The sequence below is a fragment of the Struthio camelus genome, chromosome 25 (genome assembly GCF_040807025.1).
Source record: "Struthio camelus isolate bStrCam1 chromosome 25, bStrCam1.hap1, whole genome shotgun sequence".
NCBI classification, from domain to species: Eukaryota; Metazoa; Chordata; class Aves; order Struthioniformes; family Struthionidae; genus Struthio; species Struthio camelus.
This window is the reverse complement of record NC_090966.1, coordinates 3,776,272-3,799,527: the sequence shown is the minus strand read 5'-3', so window position 1 is coordinate 3,799,527 and position 23,256 is coordinate 3,776,272. Positions and strand designations below refer to the sequence as shown.

The following is a 23,256-nucleotide window of genomic DNA, read 5'->3' as shown; positions in this document are numbered from 1 at the left end:
GCTGCTCATTGTAATCAGCAAGCTGCTCGCTCTGTCTCAAGAAACTGCTTAAGCAATTAGACTCAGAGAGGTTACCAAGAAAAACATTTCTGTTGTCAGCTTCCTTAGAAATAAACCAGCTGTCTCTATTTTGAAGTTTGTCACTTATCCCAGGGAACATAGCAGTCAGTCAGCCAGAAGTTTCAGACTGGAACTTTTTTTTTTTTAATTAAGGAAAGTCAGAACTACAGGTGCCATACTATGTGGAGGTAACATTTAGAATGAAATGGACAGCTACAGGTTTTTCCAGCTTTGCACTAAAAGGCTGTAAATACTCATCTAAACAGGTCTCCAGCCTGTCAGCCAGAAGCCTTTTCCTTCCTTCCCAAAGGAAAACATTTGGGCAAACCAAACCACAGCTAGAAGGGGATGGAAAAGAGGGGAGGAATCCATTCTGTTGGTGAGGTTAACTTGGAGAGTCTGATTTTCTGAGGTATCATGTATGTAGCATGGAGGGCTATTAGTAGATGGTCAAAATTAAGGACAGAGATGAAGCTCCATGTGGCTAGGGTTTAAGTGCGTTAAGAAGGGAGACGATAATAAGTTTGGTTTGATTTTTCATATTCAGATATTCATTTTACAGAATTAGTTGATCTAGAGTGAAATCCAAGGCTCATGTTTTTCCGGTTCAGAATTCTACTTACTAAAGAGAAACCCAATTTAGACATCAAATTTCATGCAAAAAGTGTTAAATTACAATCAGTAAGTAGTTTGCTTGCTTTCATCCATCATTCATAATTAGAAAGTCTTTAAAATTGTTTGTTATATAACATTATTTTTTCTTGATTAAAATATCACTCTTAACCAAGAAATAAACTCTCCCTGCACCACCACAAGTCTAGAAAGGCTTCTAGAAAGAAAGGGCATAGGACAAATATTTAAAATATGCATGCAGTACCAGCACAACTTAGGGAAGAGAGTATTCAGCAGAAGCATATCCCTCATGCTTCAAATACAGTATTCAACCACCCCCATTCTTCTCAAAGAAGAGTGGCTGGATAATTCTCAACAACAAAACGTCAGAGGTTGATTACACAAAAGCATGGAAAGGATTTAGAGACTATAACGTTTTCCCTTTGCCCAATTACCAGCTTTAAGAAACACATTAATCCCAGACTGTTGTGTATTATACTTTCAGGTCACCATCATTTAGTAGAAGTCCTTAGCAAAGTCTCTCCAAATCCTAAAACATTAGTGCAAAGATACTGTCCATTATTTGACTCTAGACTTTGCTGAGAGAAGTTTTTCATTTATTCTGTTATGTCTTAATAGCGTCCTGGCAGAAGACTCGGGAGAAGAAGGAGATCAGTGTCGTATATGTCAGATTGCTGGGGGTTCTCCTACAAATCCACTGCTAGAGCCATGTGGCTGTGTGGGAAGCCTGCAGTTTGTTCATCAGAAATGTCTCAAAAAATGGCTCGAAGCCAAAATAAAGTCAGGTAAGCGAGAGAAAAAACCCACAAGATATAAAGCATTCTGTTGAGATGCCTCTGCCAGATTTACCTCTCAACTAGTTCCACTGCGCTAATGGAGTTAAACCAGGTGAAGTCTTAAATTTATCCTTGAATAAATTTAAAACTTCTAACTTGATCAGCATTGTAGTGTTCTCCTGTAGCGCAAGCATTCAGTGAAATAACCGTAGATTAGGCTGCTGGCATGCAGTCAGCACATCACCATAACTAACAACTTAATTTTCTAGGGCATGGTTTAGATTAAAACAAGATCTCCGATATCCAGTGCTGAAAGATTTAATGAGCCAATCTACAGCAACTAGTAGCAGTATCAGGTGAACAGCAATTTTTTTTTTTTAAGAGGTTGTAAACTGCACATGCAAGTAATATGCAAGAGAAAGTTTGAATGAGAAATCCATAAAATGAGATGAAATATGTGAACTGTTTTAAGAATCCAGATAAGGAAGGGAGAAGGAATATAGGCAGGATGAATTTTAGCATTCAGGAAAGTGACTCCCAGGTAGAGAAAGGAGTCCTGTCAATTTTTGCTGTATTAAGTTCTTTTGCTTTCTCTCTCCCTTGTCAGTGCACTTTTTTTGCATGTAAGTACTATTCTTGCAATAGCATTTCTATTTCCACTCTGAATGAAGAGCATCAGTGATGTTATATTACTCTAAGTTATAAGTCAGGGAGCTACACATTTTCACAACATGGACCATTTCTTTATCAGGAAATTGAAGGTGATCACAACACAATTTGCTTTTTTTTTTTTTTTAAAAGATACATTTCTACAGTGTTCGTTAAGCACTTAAGTATGCTATGACTTCAGAAATTCCTAAGCCCATGGTATAATTTTAAACTTACTTCCCTTAAGTTTTTAAGAAGGCCAAGAAAAAAAGCCACCATTAGATAATAACCAGAGAATTAACCTCCAGAAAGACTGTACATAGATACATGATACATACACACACGCTAACCTAGTGTAGATTGTGTAAAATTCTGATCCTGTATGTGGGAAGATAATAGCTTATGCCAGCTTTGTTTCTTCAGTCTTAAGAGGCAGATGATATATCAGTTAAATCCTGTGTACTTGGTTCCCAGCCAGGCCTTGTTCATTTAAATTCCTGGCTTGCCCCCAACTTAGGGAAGTGAGTCACATTTCCCAAACCTTCCCCAAATCCTGTCCTCACAGAATAATTTAAGTTTCCCCTCAGCGCTACTTGAAAAACAGGGAAGCAAGCCTGTTTAGAGGGATAGAGGTTCAGAGCCTGTTCTTAGATAGTGTGGGAGCCAGAATGAGGAAAATAGGTGGTCTATTAAGTAATGAAAGAACTAATTGGGATAGCATCCTAAGCATGCTTGAGGCATATGAATCTTAACAGGCAGAAGTTCTGCTTCTGGTCATTGAAATGTGTGTGCTGGGGGGGAGGCAGGGCAGGGGGACTGCTTTTTAAAGTAGGCCATCTGTGTACATCAAATATAGGGTTTTTTTCCCCCCTCAGCACTTAAAATTTAAGTTTTTTTTTTTTTTAAATCTTCCTTTGGAAGAAAGGAGGTAGGAAGAATCAGTAGTTTATAGGGTGGGAGCATACACTTTTTGACGGCAGACAAATTAAATTTATTATTGCCTTAAAAATAACAAGCAGAAGACAAGTAAACAACTCTAGCTAATTTCTTGACTTTGTTGTAGTGACCAGGTCTTAAACATAGAGGTTTATATATGGAATCCATTATTACTTCTTTCATCAGTTTGGTTCATGATTCCTGCAGTTTTAGTCCACAAAAGCTACACATTTTCTGGTTTAAAAGCAAACAAAAAAATCCAGAACAGTCACACACGATGCAGAACTTAACAGAAGACTGCTCTAATTATCTCCACTATTACATAGGCTTAGTATAAAAAAACTCATTGTTTTAAATGATTCAGCAGAACTCCAATTCAGAGTTATTAACCTCATATAGAAAGTGTCTTTAAAATAAAGTCTTCTCATTCTGATTTTAATATGCACAATGTAGTTTAAAGTCAAACATTTAATTCTTTATCTTATTGCAGGTGCTGATCTGGGGGCAATAGAGACATGCGAGCTGTGTAAGCAGAGCCTAACAATTGATCTGGACGATTTTAACGTAAATGAGTATTACAGAAACCACCACTACTCACAGGTAAGAAACTGCCTTTCTTCAAATAAGAGTCTGTAATCCTGTTTTGGTATTGCTGCCTTGCAATCTTTCAGTATGTAGTGAAATGCCAGCATCCACTGAAACCCGCTAAACTGTGAGGAAGAGATAGGCTTACTTATGAAGATTTCAAAAAAAAAAGGAAAAAGACCTTATTCGTTTTAGACTCAGATTGTATAATCTGAGAGCGTTTCATGGAACTGCCTAGTATCTGGAGGCTTTGCATAGAGAAAACCTGTAATCAAGTGTGGCAATGGAAAAATTCTTGTTTGTTATGTAGATACAACATTGCAGTAGAGAAGCCAACTGAGGGAGAGCAGCCAAGGATTTCATTGTTTGTCCTTCACAACGTTATGTAAGAGGAGAAATTCAGCAAACTAAGTGACAGAAAAACTGAACATATCCCTCTTAGACTTTTTTTAAATAAGCTTTTTTAAAGAAATACAGGAATAAGAGACAGGAATATTGAAACTCCAAGTTTAATGATAGCCTATCCTATTTTCTGATAAACTAATCATACCAAAGTCAGAGGTATTGATTTTCATTATAGGGTGATGGTGGAGTTGAGGAAAGATATCAACCTGCCCAGCAACCAAAGAAAGCCTTCGTGGGGGGGAAAAAAAGGCTTCAAGACACTATTCTTAAACAACAATGAAGCAACAGAACTTGTACATTAAAATTCATGCGTTACCTTGACCCTAGGGAGTTCAAGTCAGACAGGACCCTGCTGTGCAAACCATAAGTAAATAAAATCTTAAGACACAGCCTTTTAGCAAATTGCAATAGAATTTGCTTTCCCCAGAAGTCTTGCAAATTTCTTGGCTTCCCTCTGAATTCCTGGTAGGATTCAGTCCCCAGTTCTGCACAGCTTTTATAGTGCTAGCAGTCAAGTAACAAGGCTCACATGCAAGCCAAACACATGCAGTTCAGTTTTGGAGCACTTTACAGAATTCAAATGGATGCCTGTATTAGAGCACAGTTTGATAATTCAGTGCATCACGCTTACACACTCCACACAAGGAGAAACTGCAAGGCTCATGGTTTTCCCCCAGGCTTTTTAAAAGTGGGATGAATTGCAAGGATGAGTAACTGCTGGAGTATTTAGATTAATTAAGCTTATAGGTTGTGTTTCTTCCTTGAGGTGGTTTATATTGTATTATACTGCTGTACTTTTAAGGTATTATTTGTGATGCATTTCTAGTGATGCCAGAAGCATCTAAAACATATGGTTAGATGCCCTTTTAGCATTTCTACTCATCTAAATAAATAATTCACTGTGCCAGAGTCTTTCCTATCAAGGAACAGGAGATGCACAATCTGGTAGAAATGTCTTTCTCAAATTATTTGCAGTAAACAGTGTATATTTCCCCATCTGCATCCCTTCAGGACTTACTTAGTCATAAAGAAAGTAAATGATCTCCCAGAATGCTTTGACAGAAGTGTTCACCAGCAAACTATTTTCTAGATGATTGATTTGCTACTATGCTGTAAACTGTATATGAACAGGAAAGCCTTTTACTTAGGCTGGGATTATCAGACACTCATTGAAAACCTAAAGGAGAACAACATCATAGCTTGAGATAGTGAATCTCTGAAAGGAGTATGGAAATCCAGGGAAGAAGCATAGAGAGACATGTGACAGCTAGAAGAACAACTTGAAGAGAACTTGAAAACATGCTAAAACAAACAAACAAAAAAAAAAGGCCAACCCAGTAACATTCTTTCCCAGTTGTACCAGAAGCCCTAACTTTTGGGGAGGAGGGGGAAGAGTTGAAATCAGGTGTTTTGATCAAAGCCCTGAGGAGCAAGACAAACAAAATAACGGACGATGCTGCTGCCCGTTATAGGCTGACTGCTCCTGCCTCTTCTCGCTTACCGTTTTTTAAAAAAAGACAATGCTTTTCAGGAGTATTATTAGTAACCTTGAGGTAGTAGTCGGCAAGCTTGGTTATACATTTAACATCTAGTGTATGCATTCTGAAAGCAGAAAGCACTTGCACCAATCACATCCTCTTCTCTTTGTCATTTCCCCTCTCCTCCTCCCCCCCCCCCCACACAAACGCACATATGTACACACAATGCACAATTTTTCGTCTCCAACCCATCAGTGGAATACAGCCATCTCCAGCTTGGAATAGTGGCTACTCTTCCAAGCCAACAATACTGTACAGTGTATTTACAAGGGAAATTATTAATTTCTATAGTTCTATTCACTATTGGCAGCTGGCACTTTAATTACAGAGACAAATGCAAACAAAACACTTGTTTGTCAAGTGCTAGGCAAAATAAGTGTTTTGTCCTGAGGGCTGATTAGATTCACTATAAAAAAAAATTAGAACTATGGAGTGGAAATCTGGGGAGGATGAATCAATTACCCTCAGTGGAATGTGGCCAGGATGCTGCGTTTTAATTTATGACAGTTACAAGTACCATGAAGCCTTCAGTACCTACAGGTGGTCAAGCTTTCTGGCTGCATCTCCTTGAGAGGTGAGACTTTTGGAGGCCTTTCATCTCCATTTCATGATCCATTTTAGAAAAACAATGCCATGTAGTTCTGCACCTGGTTCTCCACACTGCCAGGATTTTCCTTAGAGACCTTCCATCTAGGAAGGCAGAAAATTCACTCCTAATTTTTCATATTAGCGATGATTATCTACAGTAATAGCTGATCTAGATTAAAAAAAGAAAGCAGCCACCTCCTCCCAAAAACCACACACATACCGCAGCTCTGGATAACACAGAGTTTTAATTACACCTTATTTTCCTCTTTTAATTGTTGCTTGGTATTTGCCATTACTTTTGTCAAATCAGTACTTTACATTTGCTTTCTTCCTGATGAGCTATAGCAATCTTCATTAGCACTCTCCAGACTATGTCACATTTTTCTACTGTGACATACCTTGTTACATTCTGGACAGGTGTCATATTCACACAGTATTACATCCTATGCTCTGTTTTAGACAGGAGGCTAGACTAAATGTTTATCTTATTAAAAAAGAAAGAATGAAAGTTTTAGACCTAGGCAATTAATAAGCTATCATTTCAGTTACACTGGCAACCCTAAGTTTTCCCAGGCTAGTACTCAAAATTTGAGTCTTCACAATATGCTAGTAGCTGTGATCGCTGGTAGTCATAATGATGACCAAATAAAACGTGAAATAAAATAAAACTATGAAAATAATTCAGAATTAACAAGTGAATTACATTCACTAAGTCAGAGATACCTTACCCAGAGCCTTCTGGCCAAACAGAGCTCATATGCTACCTTGCTTTCTTTCTGAGGGTCTCAAATGTGGGACGAGAACAGCACCATGTTAAATTAATTAATTGTCCCCTCCTAGCCTCTTTCTTGAGGGCCCATCCCATTACATAGCTGACACAAAATGCAAAACCATGCAATACATATTGGGTCATGACAGGAACATACACGTGCATCTACAACTAAATGTTGCCTTTTATGTCCACGTGACAGAGCATCCTAGCTGCCCGTCAGGCAGTCCAGCCTGCAGTGCGCTTCCCTCACATGCATACTTAGCACATAACCACAGGGTACCTGCTTTTCAGTCATAATACAAGATATTGAACACAAGGATAAAAAGGTGTGAAGCTTATCCCCACCACTAGGTTGGCTATCACTAGTGCAACATAGCCTAAGACTGTAATAGGTTTTAGCATCCATATAGTTTAGTTCAGTTGTCAAGGTCAGTAGAAGTCACCTAGGGTGAAAAATACTGGTTTCTTTGTCTGTTTGTTTTGTTTTTCCTTTGTTTTTAAACATACAGGCACAGAATGAACTAACAAATCTCTATCTCGTGCTGCTTTTCATGTTTGGGAACTCATGAGACAGAGCTACAATCTGGCCACCAGAAACAGGGTAAGAAAAGTAACAAAGACAGCAACGCTTCCAGTTACCTTGTAGTTGTGTCTCATGCTCATTGCTTCCTTCTGCTGGTCGTGGCACAGCTTACTGTACCACTCATTGTCAAACTCTTCAAGCCATACAGAACTAGCAAAACATTCTCAAGCAGACCTTTCTTTTCAGAGGGCAGCCAATAAACTTTTATTGAGCTGCTTCTTTACAGGACTTAATCACACCTGATTCTAATGTCCTCCTTGATCTCCTAATACAAGGTCATTAATTTCCTTGTCTTCAAATTAGCTATACAGGTGTTTTCTTTTTGGCAGCTTGACAAAAGTCACCTGCGCTTACCCTACACAGAAATAATTTTCAGAAAAAACATTTTCTTGAAACGAGTTAAATGTTAAGATTTCAATTCTAGTAGTAAGACGCAGTGGAGTCACTGAATGCTGCATAAGGTAACTACTAGAAGCGTTGCAAAGAAATTGGAACTCTAGAAGAATTACATGACGTTTATTGATAAGGGTACACTTGTCACATCCATACTTTTTCGCAGAACTACTGCAGTGTTGATGCAGTGATGTAGCACCAGACACACTGATAGTGAGCCTTCCTTTGAGCACATTTGATTATAGTTGTACTGGCAAGAAGTAAGTATAGGATAAAGCACTCCTGAAATGAGGGAGGTCTCCTTTTTAGTTACCGCAGTGTTGCGTTTACAGCAGCTGTGAGCTCCCTTTGTCCTGTCTGTTCTTCCTCTCACCTTCCTGTACATCTTTATGGACTTTGGGAAACAGAGAATAGGTACCACTTGAAAAAAATCCCTGTACAAGGCTAAGTGACTTTAAAGCATAAACCCCATCTACTTTTATGGATACTTCTAGTTCTATCTGTAGGGGAGTGCACAGCAACCATACTCCCTGATCCAAGCCTTAAACTAAGCGTGAAAAAGAGTGTTTCTATGAGACCTTTTCGCTAGCACTCCTCCTTATGGTAAGCATCTCAACCATGTGAATGCTTTCTTCAGGTGTAGGTAAATGCTATTTCCATCATCTTGAGAGATTCTTCGTAATTCCACTCATTTCAAGCACGCAGACCAGAGGACTTTGAATGCATTTGTGGTGCTGTCATTTGCAACCAAGTCATGGGTCGGCACAATGGACGTGTCAAATTAAAATATATTTCTCTTGCCTTAGTGTGCTCCTCATGAATTGCAAAGCTGCAGATGAAGCTTTTCAGTTAATTCTCAGGCAAACTGTACATGAAAGTGGGACTGTGTTGTTGCAGTGCTCTCGGGAATGACATTTTTGATGTTTTTCAATTCATAGAGCATCGCTTCACTGGAGCATTATGAATGTATTCGAGCTGGTCTAAAAAAAGGTCACATCTATTGATCCAGTGGCTTGCTGCTTGTAGGTAGTCTGAAGACTTTTTTGTCGGTCTCATCTTGAAACTGTAGGAAGAGTGGCTTTCAGTCCTGACTGTCTTGAAGCTGGGAGGAATTTTAATTAGAAGCCAGTCTATGGGATACTGGATTCTTATGGTTCCTTTATAATCTTGCCATTTTGTCCAGTCCAATGTAAAATAATACTGACAATTAGTGGGTTTTCCTGGCTTAATTATAGCTGTGTTGTTAAAAACAAGACAAGGCAAAACGCATCGAAACAGAACAAAACAACAAAACAACCAACCTCACAGCTTTCCCCTGAGAAATATTAGTCCAAATGAGAAGCCGAAAAGTACAATAACATTTGCAGATGTAGTACATACACCACCTGGCTGTGGTGCATCAGAACCTGGCATTTCCACAAGCTACCTCGTATTTTAAGTATCTGTCATAGTAAATCATTTTAAAATGCTTCACATTCGCCATTCAAAAAGCTGAATGTAGCCACAGCGCCAGCTCAAGCCAGTGAAGAATTTTCCCTACCTCCAGAAATCAGGCAAAAGTGGTGGTGGTGGGTTAATCTCAGCAATTTTAGACTTCCCAGTAAGATGTCAACATCTAAACCAGTCGGGCACATTCTTGTAATAGTCTGTACAGAGGAAAAGGCAAGTTTGGAGTATGATTCATCTTACTTTCGGAAAGACGCCTTAAACTGGTCACGTGAGCCTTGCTGCAGAGGTCCTTGTCTTTCGCTGTGGACTATGAAGGCATGACTAGGTTAGATGTAAATAACTGTGTTGCAGAAATGAAGTGGAGCAGATGGGTCACAGTCAAGAGGCTTCATGTTGGTTACAGAAAAAGTGGACCAAAGGGTGTCACCTAAAATCACTGGCGAAACTATATAGGCAAAATTTTCAGCTTCTTAAAATTTGGGCTCAGATGCAACACACCAACTGGTGAGAGAATTAGGTATAGACTCTGTTACAGAAGGTTTGTCTATGTGGCACAGAGCAAGGAGCAGGACAGAAATACTGATTCCAGTTCCTGAAAAACCTCAATTATCTGCTAATGGCCTAGCATTACATGGTCAAATGTGCTCCAAATTAGTCCAGCTCCCTCTGCTATAAGATAATCCAAGCTCGTCTGGTGCGGGCTATTTGCTCCAAACTGAGGAAAAGTAGCACAGAATGCTGAAAATTTTTCTTTACCATAATTTTCCTTAAACCTTCAGCAGTTTAAGTGACAGCTTCAGTGTCAAATGATACACAGTTGCAGTAGTCAGAGGTTACAGATGGCCTTGTCAAAAACTGTCATAAGGAAGTCCGTGAGTAAGAGGCAAACATGAAAAAAAAAAACCACTTTCAAACACTTCAAAGGGAATTCTGAATTAAAACACAAACCCATGGGAGTAGTTCAGTGAAGCTTTTCAAAATCATTCATTAGGTAGTCATTCAAATATTTTGATATAGAATCATGCACGTTCATTTCTGAAATATGTGTACTTTTAGATAGCTGATTCAGCCTGCTTGATGTAAATGGACCATAGCAGTAAAAAGAAACTAGCAATCCACCAAAGGTGGCACAGAGGTAAAAAAAAAAAAAAAAAACATGCTGCATCAGTGATGGACAGTTAATAAGTGTTTGATCCCATTTGTTCAAAGATTTCCCATCAGAGCGCTTCTGCTATTGGGCTGCTCACATTGTTTAACCTTCCCTCCCATACAGGTCTGCATTAATATGCAGATGGGGATGGGGAACAGCAAGTGAAACACATGAGCTTCTGGCTGTGTGAGGTCTTTGAGCTTTGAAAACAATTCTGCTCCTTCCTCCAATGTCACTCTAAGTGCAAAGGGGCTACAGATACTTTCTATGCTCTAGGTGACATCCTGTGATGAAGAGACAGAAGACCTTTAGCTGAAATGACTGCACAGAGTTGCTTCAGCAATATGCCATGTTTTTGCTTCTTTCCTCTTTTAAAGTCTCAGCTCTGACGTGGAAATTGAAGATACCAAATCCAAATGCCAAACTCTCTCTCACACGCATCTCAGAAGAACATAGTACCCTTAGATTTGATTTCAATAATACTTCTGAAAGTTGGAGGGCTATGAGCATAAAATCACTGTTAAATCAGTATAAATGCCTGGAAGTGTAGCAGTTTTTCCCCATGTATAAATTTTATTTCTGAAGCCAACAAACTTGAAAAAAGATCAGAAATAATTAAAACTAAACTGCAACTTTAGATTTTCATAATGCTATCAATACTGTTGAAATCTAAAATTGATCTTAGGAGTAGCTGCTTAAATGCAACAAGTCTTTTAAAAATATAGTAAGGTATAAATGAATAGAGTAAACTTTTAACAGCACACCAGCTACTTGTTTACAAGAAGTCATTTTGCTATTAAGAGTAATCCAAAGCTTTACTTTATCTTAGTTATTAAGACTCTTGTAATTTCCTTAGTTGTGCTGTTTTTTAAGCATTTCCATGATTTGATTTTTTTAAAAAAAATTCTCTTTGCTATTTCTAGCTACATTAAATTGAATGTCTCATCAGTATTAATATGGAAAAGCTTTATTAATTTTTGTTGCATTTCTTCTAGCACTCAAGACAGCCTAGAGCAGAGGAAAATGAAAGTTGGGAGTTTAAAACTCACTTTTACAAAATTCTTGTTTAATTATTCTCGTTAAATGTGGAAGATCTCATGTGCTGGCAAGAGGGACTTAGATATAAAAGAGACACAGATTAAACATCCAAAAAGTGGGAGGAAAACATTCAGGATATTCAAGTTGCAGAAATTAGGAAAATGTACATGAGACCAAGTGTACAGTAAAGATATTTAATTGCATTTCCCCATAAAAACAATAAGAAGTGAAAAGAAAAAAAAATCGAGCGTACAAGTTCTATCCCTTGAGCCGTTCTCTAATTCTTTAGAAGACTACTGCATTGCAGCTCTGCTTTGTTACACATTTTTTGTGTTAGAACTCCTCCTAATTATTTGATTCAGTAAGATTTTAAGCTGCCTTTACTAGCATTTATGAGCTTTTTTGGAGCATCCAAAGAGAAGGTTGGTGACTTATTTGTTAAAGACTTTATTCCTTTAATAAGGCCTTTGTTTTTATCTAGTTTTGTTTTAACATAGTCACTGGCTTTTCTTTTCTTTGAACTGATCAGGAAATTCTACATACTCGTCCAGTTGTAAGAGAGAAATGCTAAGAGCAAGACATCGACATATGTAACACAGGGCAATCATTTTTTTAGATGTAATCACAAACTGTAAGAAAATGTTTTGCTTTTACTTGCAAAACAGTCTTGGATTCTGTGGGTTAGAAAATTGAGTGCTTACTCACGCAGCTGGTCCCTATGATGTCAAAGAGTACGTCTACATCAAATATGGAGGAGGAGCCTGAAGCTGTTTTCCAGACTAGATTCACTGTCTGAACAAACAGCAAATGGAAAACTAGTCCTTTGAGAAAGCTTACTGTATTTGTTTTTAGTGTCTCAAAGTTCAAGATCTAGAACCATGTTATATCTTTGGATTTTAGTGGTCAGCCCCACTGAGCTCAGAAGGCTATCAGAATAGAAACTGAAGGAAGCTGAGCCTCCTACTAAGCAGTGGAAAAAGAAATCCCCAATTTTAAGTTTTTTTTACCTTATTTTACATTCCAGATAGGCGTTTTACAGAGGTGCTAGTACTACTGATTTAAAAAAAAAAAAAAAAGTCTTCACCAGTCTGAAGCAGTCTTCGTTCTTCAACAAAGAAAAAGGCCTGTGTCTTTTTTTTCTAAATTGTGCCCCCTTTTTCCCACCCTTTCAAACTCATCTTCTCTTGGAGCTTTTCCCTAAATGTAACCATGAGTCATGACAAATACTGGATGTCTTCTTCATTCCTACAGCACTTTTAAGTTCATACATAGCAAGATCTACCCTGGAATACCTCCCATAAACAGTGTTTCCTTTTTTTGTTGCTTTTTAATGAATTAATGAGGAGGAAAGAACAATTTCAAATGGTACTTAAAATACTTATTTGAACTGCACATTGCTATCACCTGCTAAGTTAGGGATCATTCAGTTCATCTGAGAGTAACAGTTTACATTTATCCTTTGCCTTGTAATTGTGGAATTACTTCCTGCAAAGTTTCTAGTTACAACCTTGACTTTGACCTCTAAGTTATACTGTATACATCCATGACAAAGATATTTTTCTTTGTTTCAATTCTGATTTTGTAATGAGTATTTAAACAAAGTAAACATCATATTTAGAGAAGTTGTATAAATAATGATTATGAGCTCATAAGAGATTAACTCACCATTTGTGATATAAATGCTTGCTGCCTTGCATTACAGAATAGGGACTCAAAGGCCAATAGGAAGGACTTTTTATTTATTTCAAAAGTAGGAATAAAATGGTAAGGAAAATATCTCTGACAAATAAATCATTTATTAACCTTGGGAAGTTAGTATTCCCCAGAGACATGGCATTGCCATCTTGTGGTCAAGGCAGCCACTTTTCCTTCACCTTCTAAATTCTATTACAATGACATTGTCCAGGATTGGTGAATAGAAAAATGAGAATGCGTATCTTAAATCCATGTTTTACCAACAAATGACAGTTATCTGTTGTCTTGTAGATGAGTTTATTGAGGATATGATCATGAGGTATGAAATCATAATGCTGTTGCTGAATAAAGGTTTTTCTGAACTTCAACCTTTCCGTTACAGGAAAAACAAAATACATAAACAGCATTAAAAAGTCTAGTAATGCCTGGGAACCATACTAAACGCTAAGGGAGTTATTTCACTCTAGAGGAAGACTTCCGATCTTATGGTTTTAATACATCTAATACAGCAAACCTCTTTCAGCTGCAGGGAGTTTAGATTCTTTGCTGGACTTGATTCCACTTCCATGGGTTTTTGCCAAAGGAGGGTTCTTTCACTTCTATCAAGTGGTGCTACAGTGACACCTAGTAACTAGTTGGTTAATTACAGCTGATTTCTTCTGCCACCTCCTGCAGGTAGTAGAGTCTCTCTCTGGGGAATTAACTCCAGAAGTGAGAAATTCCTCCTCCAAAGCAAAATTTGCCTTTGGCACTAGCTTATTGCCTTTCATTGTGAAGAGGTTATCCAGTGTTAAGAGTCTAAGCCATGGAGAAACAGCCATTACTTGCTTATGCAGACACCCTCCTTAGAATACAAAATCATGCTTAGAATCCTTTTAATTAGTTAGTGATATAGAAGCACTCCTAAAGACTCAAAGCTTAAAAGAAAGCAATGATATTTCATGTTGTTAAGTTCAGTGATTATTTTTCCTGTTGATGAAGAAAGGTATTCTAAAACATCCGTCTTTCTTCATTTACAGGTTCTGGCTCTGAGAAAAACAGATAAAACAGCTCATGACTTGGAATTCCACCAAGAAGCCTCTTATCTTGAATACCCTTTTCCATGTCTTTTATACCCCTTGTGTTTTCTCCTGCTTTACACCAAACTAAACAATTGTATGTATGTCATACAGTCCTTTCAGTAGTTCCAGTGATGTCTTTAAAAGTCCAAACACTGACCGGTAATTACTTTAAAAGAACATAGGTCAAGGTAACCAGTAGCAAAATCAACGTGGTGTTTCTATTGATTATGTCCTAAAATGGCCTAACCTAATTGGAAACACTTGGCTAGTAAGTTCTTTGTGTTTTTAACTTCTTTAATCTTTAAAATCACAAGCTACTGAGATGCCTGTGGTTCCTTTGCTGTGTGTTTTGAGCCACATATAATACTGACAGTCTGTGGTTTTGACGATTTCTCCTGATTAGAGCTTGAGCTTATGAGGTGATGTGATCAAATACACAGCTTACAACCAAAAGGTCCAAACCACACTTTTACATGTGTTGATTCGATACACATAGCAACAAACCATCCAAGTGCATTGCCTTCACCTTGACTGAGACAAATTTTCAGTAAAGTTCTTGAATTTACTTATGACTGTTCTCTTTCTTTGACAATTAGCATAGCTCAGACAAAGAGGGTCTTTCCTTTGCTTTAGAATGGGAAGAATAAAGGCAGAAGAAACCCATTTACTCAGATTTTGACTTGAATTAGAGGATAATACTGACATCCAAAGACACCGAGTTGAATCCATGTTAAGCAACTAGAAAATACTGCTGCTGTTTGGAAGGGAAGCTAGGAAAGAGACTGAAGGCTTCCGTATATAGCAAGAAGCATTTGCATCTTAGCAAAAGATTGATCAGTACAAATTTCCTTTAGGAAACCTTTTAACTTATTTTCTGCTTTGTACATGAACCTTCGGAATCCTTGTCTTGTTAACACTCTTCCTACCTTCTCAGGGCCAAATGAACTTAAAATGTATTACTTCATACATTATAATTCCTTTTACTGCAGATGATTAGAGGGTGTAATTTTGCAAGCTGTAAGCTACTTAGTTTCCCATATGCTGCTTGCTAAGACTGTCCTAGTTATTCTCTGTCACTGGAAATACGATCCACATTCATGACTATGGTCCCTCGTCTCCGAGTTGGTCCTTATAAACTACATACTAACTGCGTGGATTAGAAGGTAATTATTAAACATGAACTATACTTTATTACATGACCAATAACAAGCTAGAGCGAAAAGGACCTAGTAGATTCTTGAATAAAATTACTTACTAAGCAGACACTGTATTCACAGAACATTGCATTCCTTCTTATCCAACAAAGATTAATAACTTCTGAGTCAGACTTATGGCTGGACTCTGGGAATGAGGAAACAAAGATCTTGTGGTTACTCATTTTGTACAAACTGGTTCTTTTCAGAGTAGCGGTTTTTACCATGGGCTGAAATAAAAACTGCTGCCAACTGCAGTTTTACTTTTAAAAGGTGGTGTCTGCTAGTCACAACCCATACACACTGTATGCATTCTGTGGCACTGAGGAATCCCCAGTCTTTGATGTGCTAGAGCTACTGAATGCTTTCTTTTTGCTGAACATTTAACACTAAATTCTGACCTTCAGAAACACTGCTCTGAATCTGCAGAGGACAGATGATTCAACTGTTGAATTCAGAACTGAATTTAGGCAGTTGACCAATTCAGAATTTATACCGGTTTGGCACCCTTCTTGACCTAGAATGAAAAAGAAAAAATCCCTCCAATTGCTTTAGAAGACCCAGCCTCATTTCTAAAAGTTTATTTGGTATTTTTCTGGCTTAAATCTTACTGAGCTTTGATGCTGTGTCAGATCTGAGTGGAAAAGAGCAGACTCAGCCCAGAACTCTGCTCACCCACTCACACTTTCAGTCCATGTTGCCTCCTGTAGCTTCTAGTCAAAACATCCGGCGTGTGTTCAGAAGAGCCAAGTATGGCATAACTGCTGCTGGACTGGGTGTCCTGTAAGGCTCCCAAATATATTTGAGCGCTTCCCCTCCCACATGATCTGGATCCTGGGACCATCTCAGTGCAGGTCTAAAAGCGTTCAGTGCAGCTGGCGAACTAGTCCTAAGCTTAGGCCTGCTTTCAGCTGTCACTGCAAACTTGAGGGAATTAGCCTGTTGGGGCAGGATTCAGCTCACCTACCGGCAGACATGGTGCAGTGCAGACGCGGTTCAGCTAGCTGCCCCAGCCTCCTTTTTTAATCAATTGAGAGAAAAGCCCCCTTAGGTCACCATTCATCTGACCCAATTTAGACCGACTATAGAATTAATCATGCCCTGAGCTCCACTGAGTGTATCAAACAGAACTGACTGAAATGGGAGCCTAAGGCTATGTGAGCGGCCTAGATGACTCCACTTAGCAGACAAAGCCCACCCTGGAGTCTACGAGTCCATGCATATGGTAGAATACAGTGTCCTCTGCAAAGATCACTGCATTGCATTGCACTTTTTAGCATGGTATAAATTGCTCTCAAAATAAAACTGAAGTTTGACTTCAGAAACCTTACTGCTTGTCTGCAATCCAGGGGTTGGAGGGAAGCACACCTGCTGCTGACTAATTTTAGAGTGTCCTAGTTGCCAGCCTCAGAGGTGCCGCCTTCCCTTCTGTCTGATACATAAGTAGTCAGTAGGGAAATTAAAGGGGATTAAAATAACAAGGCCATTTAGTATCCTTCTCCAGATAAACCTAGGCTGAACCAGACATCATGGAATTTTCTAATGACTCCCTTAAAATGGATTCATTCCAGTTTAGAGACATAGATAAAAGGAGGAGACTCATTCCCATGAGAAAGGGCCTTTGGTTACTACAAACTACTATTTCCTCCAAAGGTTGCATTTATTTTAAATTAAAAAATAAATCACATTCTGAGCTGCACTGGTTAAAATCAGCAGTGCAAGTTTTGCTGGACTTCCTTTGAACAGAAACCGCCTACCTGAATTCAGGTCAGGTCAACCTGAAAACATTTACGGGTCCAGAATGAGGATGACTCAAATGTCCTTTCCCTCATTGCAGTGTAGTGTCTCTCAGAATTATTTCCACTGCTGTTTGCAATTAAACAGTATGGCCCTCTCTGACCCTCCTGCCAACTCATCAGCTTCTCTTTCACCTCTCATGTGAAGTGCTCTGAAAAAGAAAAAAAAAATCTGTCCCTTCAAAGACATTCTTAGAGCTTCTGCTCTTAAGAACCTGCCCTGTGTTTTTCGCCAGAGGAAACGACTACGTTCCTTCCTATGTCTACGGCTTAGATGGGCCCCAGAAAAACAAAATCTTGTGCTTCTGTGAAAGCTCACTGCAGACCCCTGGGTGTAAACCAAGGCAAAATTTGGTCCGTGCAGTACAAATGCTGATGAGCAGGAGTGGCTGTCAGGCGCAGCCAGTCGAGATTTTTCCTTTTGAAATTACTTCTTAGACACCACTCGTAATATAACTGGCAAGAGATGCCTGTACTGGTCCTCACCTCCACACCCCGGACAGATCCCAAAGGAATTCAGTCTGCAGCTGGTCAGAACCTTCTCTTGCATGAAACCGTCCATGTTCCATATCCAGCTCTTCAAAGCAGCCTGAGCTAGGAATTTGCTCGAGCTCTGCATGGGAAAGGGCAACAGGATCCTTCCTATTACCAGAGCTCAGGCCAAAAAGCTGCTGAGGGTTAAGAGCCTGCTCAGCTGCATTTCTGTGGTCAGCAAGCAGCATCCCTACAAAGCGGTATTGACGGAGAGTGCGCTATTGGAGACTGGACCATCAAACCGGCCCCTGAGCAGTTATGAGCTTTGCTTCATGGCTTTGGTTGCAACAATGCGACTCTATCAGACCTAACATGGAAAAGTTGCTTTTTTTAAAAGCTCATGGTCGATGCACCTTCACAGTGACAGTAAGGGGCTCCTTGCTAGAATAGGCCACCAGATTAGCAAACGAATGCCTGCCCTCCTGCTTTTTGAGCTTCGAAGCTAAACAAATGGCCTTATTGAGACAATAAAACAAACGGCCTTATTGAGACGATAAAACAAGCACGCTCTGTGTTCTTGCCGTTGACTAATGGAGACAACAGGAGGTATTTTTATATGCTTAGTTCTCCCTTGACCCTAAAGCTCTTCTCACCATCTCAAATCAACTAATAAACCAATCAATTCATTATTAAACTGCTCCAGTGTGGCTGCTCCTCACTAGCTAGTGGGCAGTGTTGTACTGACTACATCGGCGAAGCTGCAGGCCTTTGGTGTCTGTGCTCGAGAGACTTGGCACTGAAGATAGCAGCATTCCCCTGTTTCTCTGTATGTAAAATAATTGCCTTGCAATGGCCACAGCTTTTCTGAGAAAGAAACAACCCAAACCAGCCAGCATACTCACGGGACACAACAAAGTGATGCGCAGCAATTAATACAACACCCATGTCCCTCACCTGGGCAGTCTTTATGTCACCCCTGGACAGGGACATGTCCCTGTTAGGGACACAGGGAAAGACAAGTCTTGTGTGCCCCAGAGAAATTTTAAAAAGAAAGGAAGAAAATAAGTGGGGAAGGAAATTTTATTTCCAAGCTTCTAAAAGGATCTTACAAACCACAGAGAGTAAAAAAAAATGCAAAACTATATATATATATTTTTTATATATATATATATGTGGGAGTGTGTGTGTGTGTGTGTGTGTGTATATATAATTGACAGGGTCCTTTTAAGCAATTCTTCACATTATTCTAAAGGTGATAAGAGCTACCACTTAACCATATATGTGTTTTCCCCGTCATCCTGATCACTGCCGACAGAGGCCAGAATTCCTTTCGTACAGAATTTCCCCTGGTTTGTACAGATTTCTCTTCTCGAAACTAAAGAGGAAGAAAAGAGGAATGAAATTTTCAAAGAAAAAAAAAAAGAAAGAAAACTCTTAAAAAGTGTTATCAGGTAGGGCTGCGCCATTCCTCCAGCACCACTGAGCTACGGGACCCTCTGTCTGGCCCCCCCTAGCAATTCTTGCCTCTCCGGGGTGCGTAATTCACGACCGTCCCGGCTCTGAGCCCATCTCAGGCCTTTAAATGAGCCCCAACGCTGCCGGGCTGCCCCTCAGCGTTGCTCTTCAGCCCTTCTTTCATCCCACCCTAAACCTCAACCTCCTGCTGGGACTTCCCAGCAGCTCTGCTAATCCAGGAGGGTTTCGCCCGGGACCAGCGTGCCCCAGCCCGGCGCTCCAACAGCTCCAAAGCAGAAAGGCCCTCGGGAAATGGATGCCAAGAAAGTCAAGGCAGAGGAAGGGGAGCAGAGCAGCCCCACGCTCTCCACCCTGTCTCTCGCCCTGGACTGTCGTGGCGGCTTCTGGACGTTGCCAAAAAGTAAACAAAAATCCAACAACCCCTTGTTTCCCCCCCAACCCGCCCCCCCCAACAGTTTCTTAAACACTTAATGTCCAGCTTAAGTGACATCAATAGATATCAAAATCCACGCAGGTGCCATGGAGTAACACAAACGAGTTGCTTCCCATTGTCTTTAGCGCAAAAAAAAAAAAATCGCGGAGGCGGAGGGCTAAACGAAACGTCGCTGCAGTAGGGGTTCTGCCGGCTCGCTCCAGCCGTCTTAAGGGGCTCTTTGGCGGCCCGTTGCCCGCAGGGGACCCCCCCCCGCCGCGAGCACCGAGCGGCTCTCGCGGTCTCCAGGCATCTCTGTCCCGACCGAAGCAAAGGGGCTGCTGCTGCGGCCGGCCGGCGGAGCGGGACGGCTCAGCTCCAGTCCTGGCGCCTGCCCCGGGAAAGCCACGCGGCTCCTATTGCACGACTCAAAAGCGAGGAAGAAGGGGCTTAGCCACGCGCTGCCTTCCTCCGCCCTACCTACGGGTACGTGCAAAACAGGCGACCACAAACACCCCAGTCATCTCTGTGAAAGAAGGTATATATTCAGCCCGCACTCAATACAGTATAGCAAAAAGCTATCGTTTCCTTAAAAAAAAAAAAAAAACAAAAAACAAACACACCACAACACCACACACACCACCAACCTCCGAAATATCACCAAAACTTCCGAAAGAGCCCCCACCCCGCCCTTCCGCTGACCGAGGCCACCGGCAGCGAGCGCGACCAGCCCCGCGCCGTGCCTACACCCCGCCGGGACGGAGGCCGCGAGCCGACCCGACCGACGGGCAGGGGCGGCGGGCGGCACCGGCTGGCGCCCCCCCCCCCACCCCACCACCACCCCCGGCACCTCCGGCTTCGACCGCCGGCGCCGCTCGCCGCACGTTTGCTCCTTGCAGCCTGGTGGAAACGGGCCGGGGGTGGGGGGGGGGCCGCGTGCCGAGCGGCAGGCGGGCGACGAGCGGCAGGCGGGCGACGAGCGGCAGGCGGGCGCCCGAGGGCTCGCGTTGCGTTTCCAGTTCGGGAGAGCAGCTGGGGAGACGGAGGGTGCCGAGGCCGCGCCGGCCGGGAGGGACCGGGCAGCCGGTCGCCTCCGGCGCTGAACTAACACAACGCGGTTACTCGGGAAGGGAACCGGAGCGGCGGAAAGCTGAGGCAGGAGGCCGCTGCCGCGCTCTGGGGGGGGGGCAAGGCGGGGGGGGGGAGACCTGACCTGGGCGCGCGGCGGGGAGGTAGATTGGCTTTGGAGCCCTCTTGCCCAGGAGGGGATGTCTTCTCGGACACCAGCTCGTTTCCTCAGGGTTGGGGGTGGGGGGGGACGAGCCCCCGGGGCCATCGCAGGGCCCTGAAGGCCTGCGCTTGCCTTCTCCCGAGGGGAAGGAGATCAACTTTCCTCTCAAATTTGAACCCTGAAACTGCCTCCACGGCTACTCCGGACAACCTCCCCGGCGGACGGCGCGGGACAAGCCTGGCGACGGCCGCCGCCGCCACCCGACGGACGGGAAGGGCCGAAGGCGCGCCGAGGCGGCCCCCGGCCCCCAGCCCCTCGCCGTGCCCCTGCCGCGATTTCTGCCGTTTGGCCCCGGCTTGCCCCCCCCCCCGGCCCCGCGGCGTGGGGATAGCGCGTGCGGTGCCCTCCGTCCCCCTCCCTCCCCCCCACCGCCCCAACCCCCCCCCCCCCCAGCGTCCCCCCTGCCGTTAGTCTTGCTGCTCGTTCATCTCCATGTCCGACACCAGGATGTTCTTCTCGGCGGATTCGCTGGGGTTGGAGGTGGTGCGGCTGTAGCGGGCGCTCTCGAAGGCGCCGCGCTCGGAGCTCCGCCGCCGCCTGTACAGGTACGCCGCCGCGCCCAGCAGCGCGCACAGCGCCAGCGTCGACAGCACCACCACCGCGATGGCAGTCGTGTTCTCCGGCAGAGCTGCGGCGAGGGGAGAGACGGGCATCGGGACCGGACCGTTCGCTCGCCGCGTGCGTTAACACCCGTCCTTAGGGGTCCCGCCAGCTCGGGGCGCAGCGCCCAGCCGGGCGGCGGGGTGGGGGGGACACCCACCACCAGACACAACCCCCAGGTAGGGGAGTCCTAGCCGAAAGCCACCTGGAGATGGCATCTCCCACCCGCACCCATGGTTTCTCGCCTTATTAATGCAATCGTGGTGGCGGAGCCCCCCCCCAGCCCGGTTCACGGCCCCGGCGCTGGGGCCAGGCGGGAGGAGGTGCTGAGCCCAGACTGACGGTGCCACTCACCTGACCGGGAAAAGCTGCTCTCCTCCACTGTAACGGGAATAAAGACACGGATCAGCGCGTGGCCGCGGCACCCGTCCCCTCTCCCGCCGGCGCCTCCTGCGCCGCTGCCAGCGTGGCCCGGCACAGACGCTGCACGAGGTCCCGCCGCGTCCACACGGCTCCAGCGCTCTTCCGCCGTCACCCCCCCGCCCAGGGGCCTCATCCTGCCCTCCGGAGTCGCTGACCCAGCCGGCCGGGACCCACACCTCCCACGCGGGATGCTGCCGGCCAGGCACAGCTCTGCCCCGTGCCTACCGCAGGTGACCACGCGCCTCGGGGAGCTCCTCACCCCGGGGGATCTTGCAGATGACCCCCATGGTGACGTTCGTGCAGGAGCCCAGGCGCCACACGCCGTTGCTGCTCTGGATCCAGTAGCAGCTGTTCTGGCTCAGCATGCTGGGCCCCGTGTCGTGCTGGCCCCAGTTGGAGTAGTTCACGGCGGTGTTGTCATGCCAAACCAGGGTGCCTCCTGGACAAGAAAGGCGCTGTGCACGGCGAGCAAGGGGCACCCCGTCTCCGCCCTCGCTCCGAAAGCGGTGGCGCGGGGCGGTGCCGCATGCTGCCTCGGGGCGGCTCTGGGAGACGCTTCAAAGCGGCAGCTCCCTGCCCCGCGAAGCCCCGCTAAAACCTCGCAGCGCCCTTCGTACCTTTGGGGTTGAACGTCATGCCCAGCCAGGCGCCCTTGGACGGGCCCTCGTAGGCCTGCAGGTGCTCCCACACGAAGACGTTCTCCGTCTCGTCCTGGATGGACAGCACCGTGCCGCCCACTGGGGAGGGAGGACGCGTCAGGGAGGAGCCCGCGGCCCCGGCGGCACGGCGGCGCGCTCCCACGGGGCTCTCCCCAGGCCGTCCGGGTGTGAAGCTCCCTGGGGCAGAGCCCGCGGGCCGGCTGGGAGCTCAGGAAACCCGAAACGAGGAGGAAAGATGAAGGTTGACCGAGCCCTTGGGAACCAGGGCTGAGGTAGACCGGGGCCCGCTGCCTGGACCGGGGCCCCTTGGAGGCCACGTTTGCACCTGAGGGGACCCCGGCCTCCCTCGTTTCTAAGGGTGCATGACCCCCCCAGGGCCACCACAGCCCCCCGCGTACCTTTCTGGCACCTCCTCATGGCGTCCTTCTGCCCCAGCGTGATCTCCATGTGGAAAGTGTAGCAGTGGTCCCGGAAGGGGATCCAGGACGAGTCCTCCAGCGACTTGGGGCAGCTGCCGCTGTAGCTCCACTTGTGGGTCCGGGGGGTGCCTGGGGAGGGGGAATGGGGCTCAGCGGTGGCTCCCGGTGCAGCAGGACGCCTCGCCTCGCCCCGCCCCGCACCT

At 44.0% G+C, this 23,256-nt stretch overlaps 2 protein-coding genes across 7 annotated transcripts in view; one reads left to right on the top strand and one right to left on the bottom strand.

Moving 5' to 3' along the window:
• Nucleotides 1–14,875, top strand: part of MARCHF10 (membrane associated ring-CH-type finger 10) — a 34,218-nt gene extending 19,343 nt beyond the window's left edge. For 3 of the 4 annotated variants that reach the window (XM_068918715.1, XM_068918718.1, XM_068918717.1), the window contains 3 exons: nucleotides 1,312–1,478; nucleotides 3,544–3,653; nucleotides 14,269–14,875. In XM_068918715.1, the coding sequence (XP_068774816.1) occupies nucleotides 1,312–1,478; nucleotides 3,544–3,653; nucleotides 14,269–14,433 (442 nt within the window). In that variant the 3' untranslated portion in view covers nucleotides 14,434–14,875. Of the gene's footprint in view, nucleotides 1–1,311; nucleotides 1,479–3,543; nucleotides 3,654–7,450; nucleotides 7,543–14,268 lie in introns of all 4 variants that reach the window. The other variant, XM_068918716.1, reaches the window with a different exon arrangement.
• A 6,356-nt stretch (nucleotides 14,876–21,231) lies between these two features.
• Nucleotides 21,232–23,256, bottom strand: part of MRC2 (mannose receptor C-type 2) — a 30,325-nt gene continuing 28,300 nt past the window's right edge. For all 3 annotated transcript variants that reach the window (XM_068918713.1, XM_068918712.1, XM_068918714.1), the window contains exons 26-30: nucleotides 23,033–23,182; nucleotides 22,593–22,712; nucleotides 22,235–22,414; nucleotides 21,907–21,933; nucleotides 21,232–21,580 (exon numbers count right to left, since the gene is read on the bottom strand). In XM_068918713.1, the coding sequence (XP_068774814.1) occupies nucleotides 21,360–21,580; nucleotides 21,907–21,933; nucleotides 22,235–22,414; nucleotides 22,593–22,712; nucleotides 23,033–23,182 (698 nt within the window). In that variant the 3' untranslated portion in view covers nucleotides 21,232–21,359. The remainder of the gene's footprint in view (nucleotides 21,581–21,906; nucleotides 21,934–22,234; nucleotides 22,415–22,592; nucleotides 22,713–23,032; nucleotides 23,183–23,256) is intronic.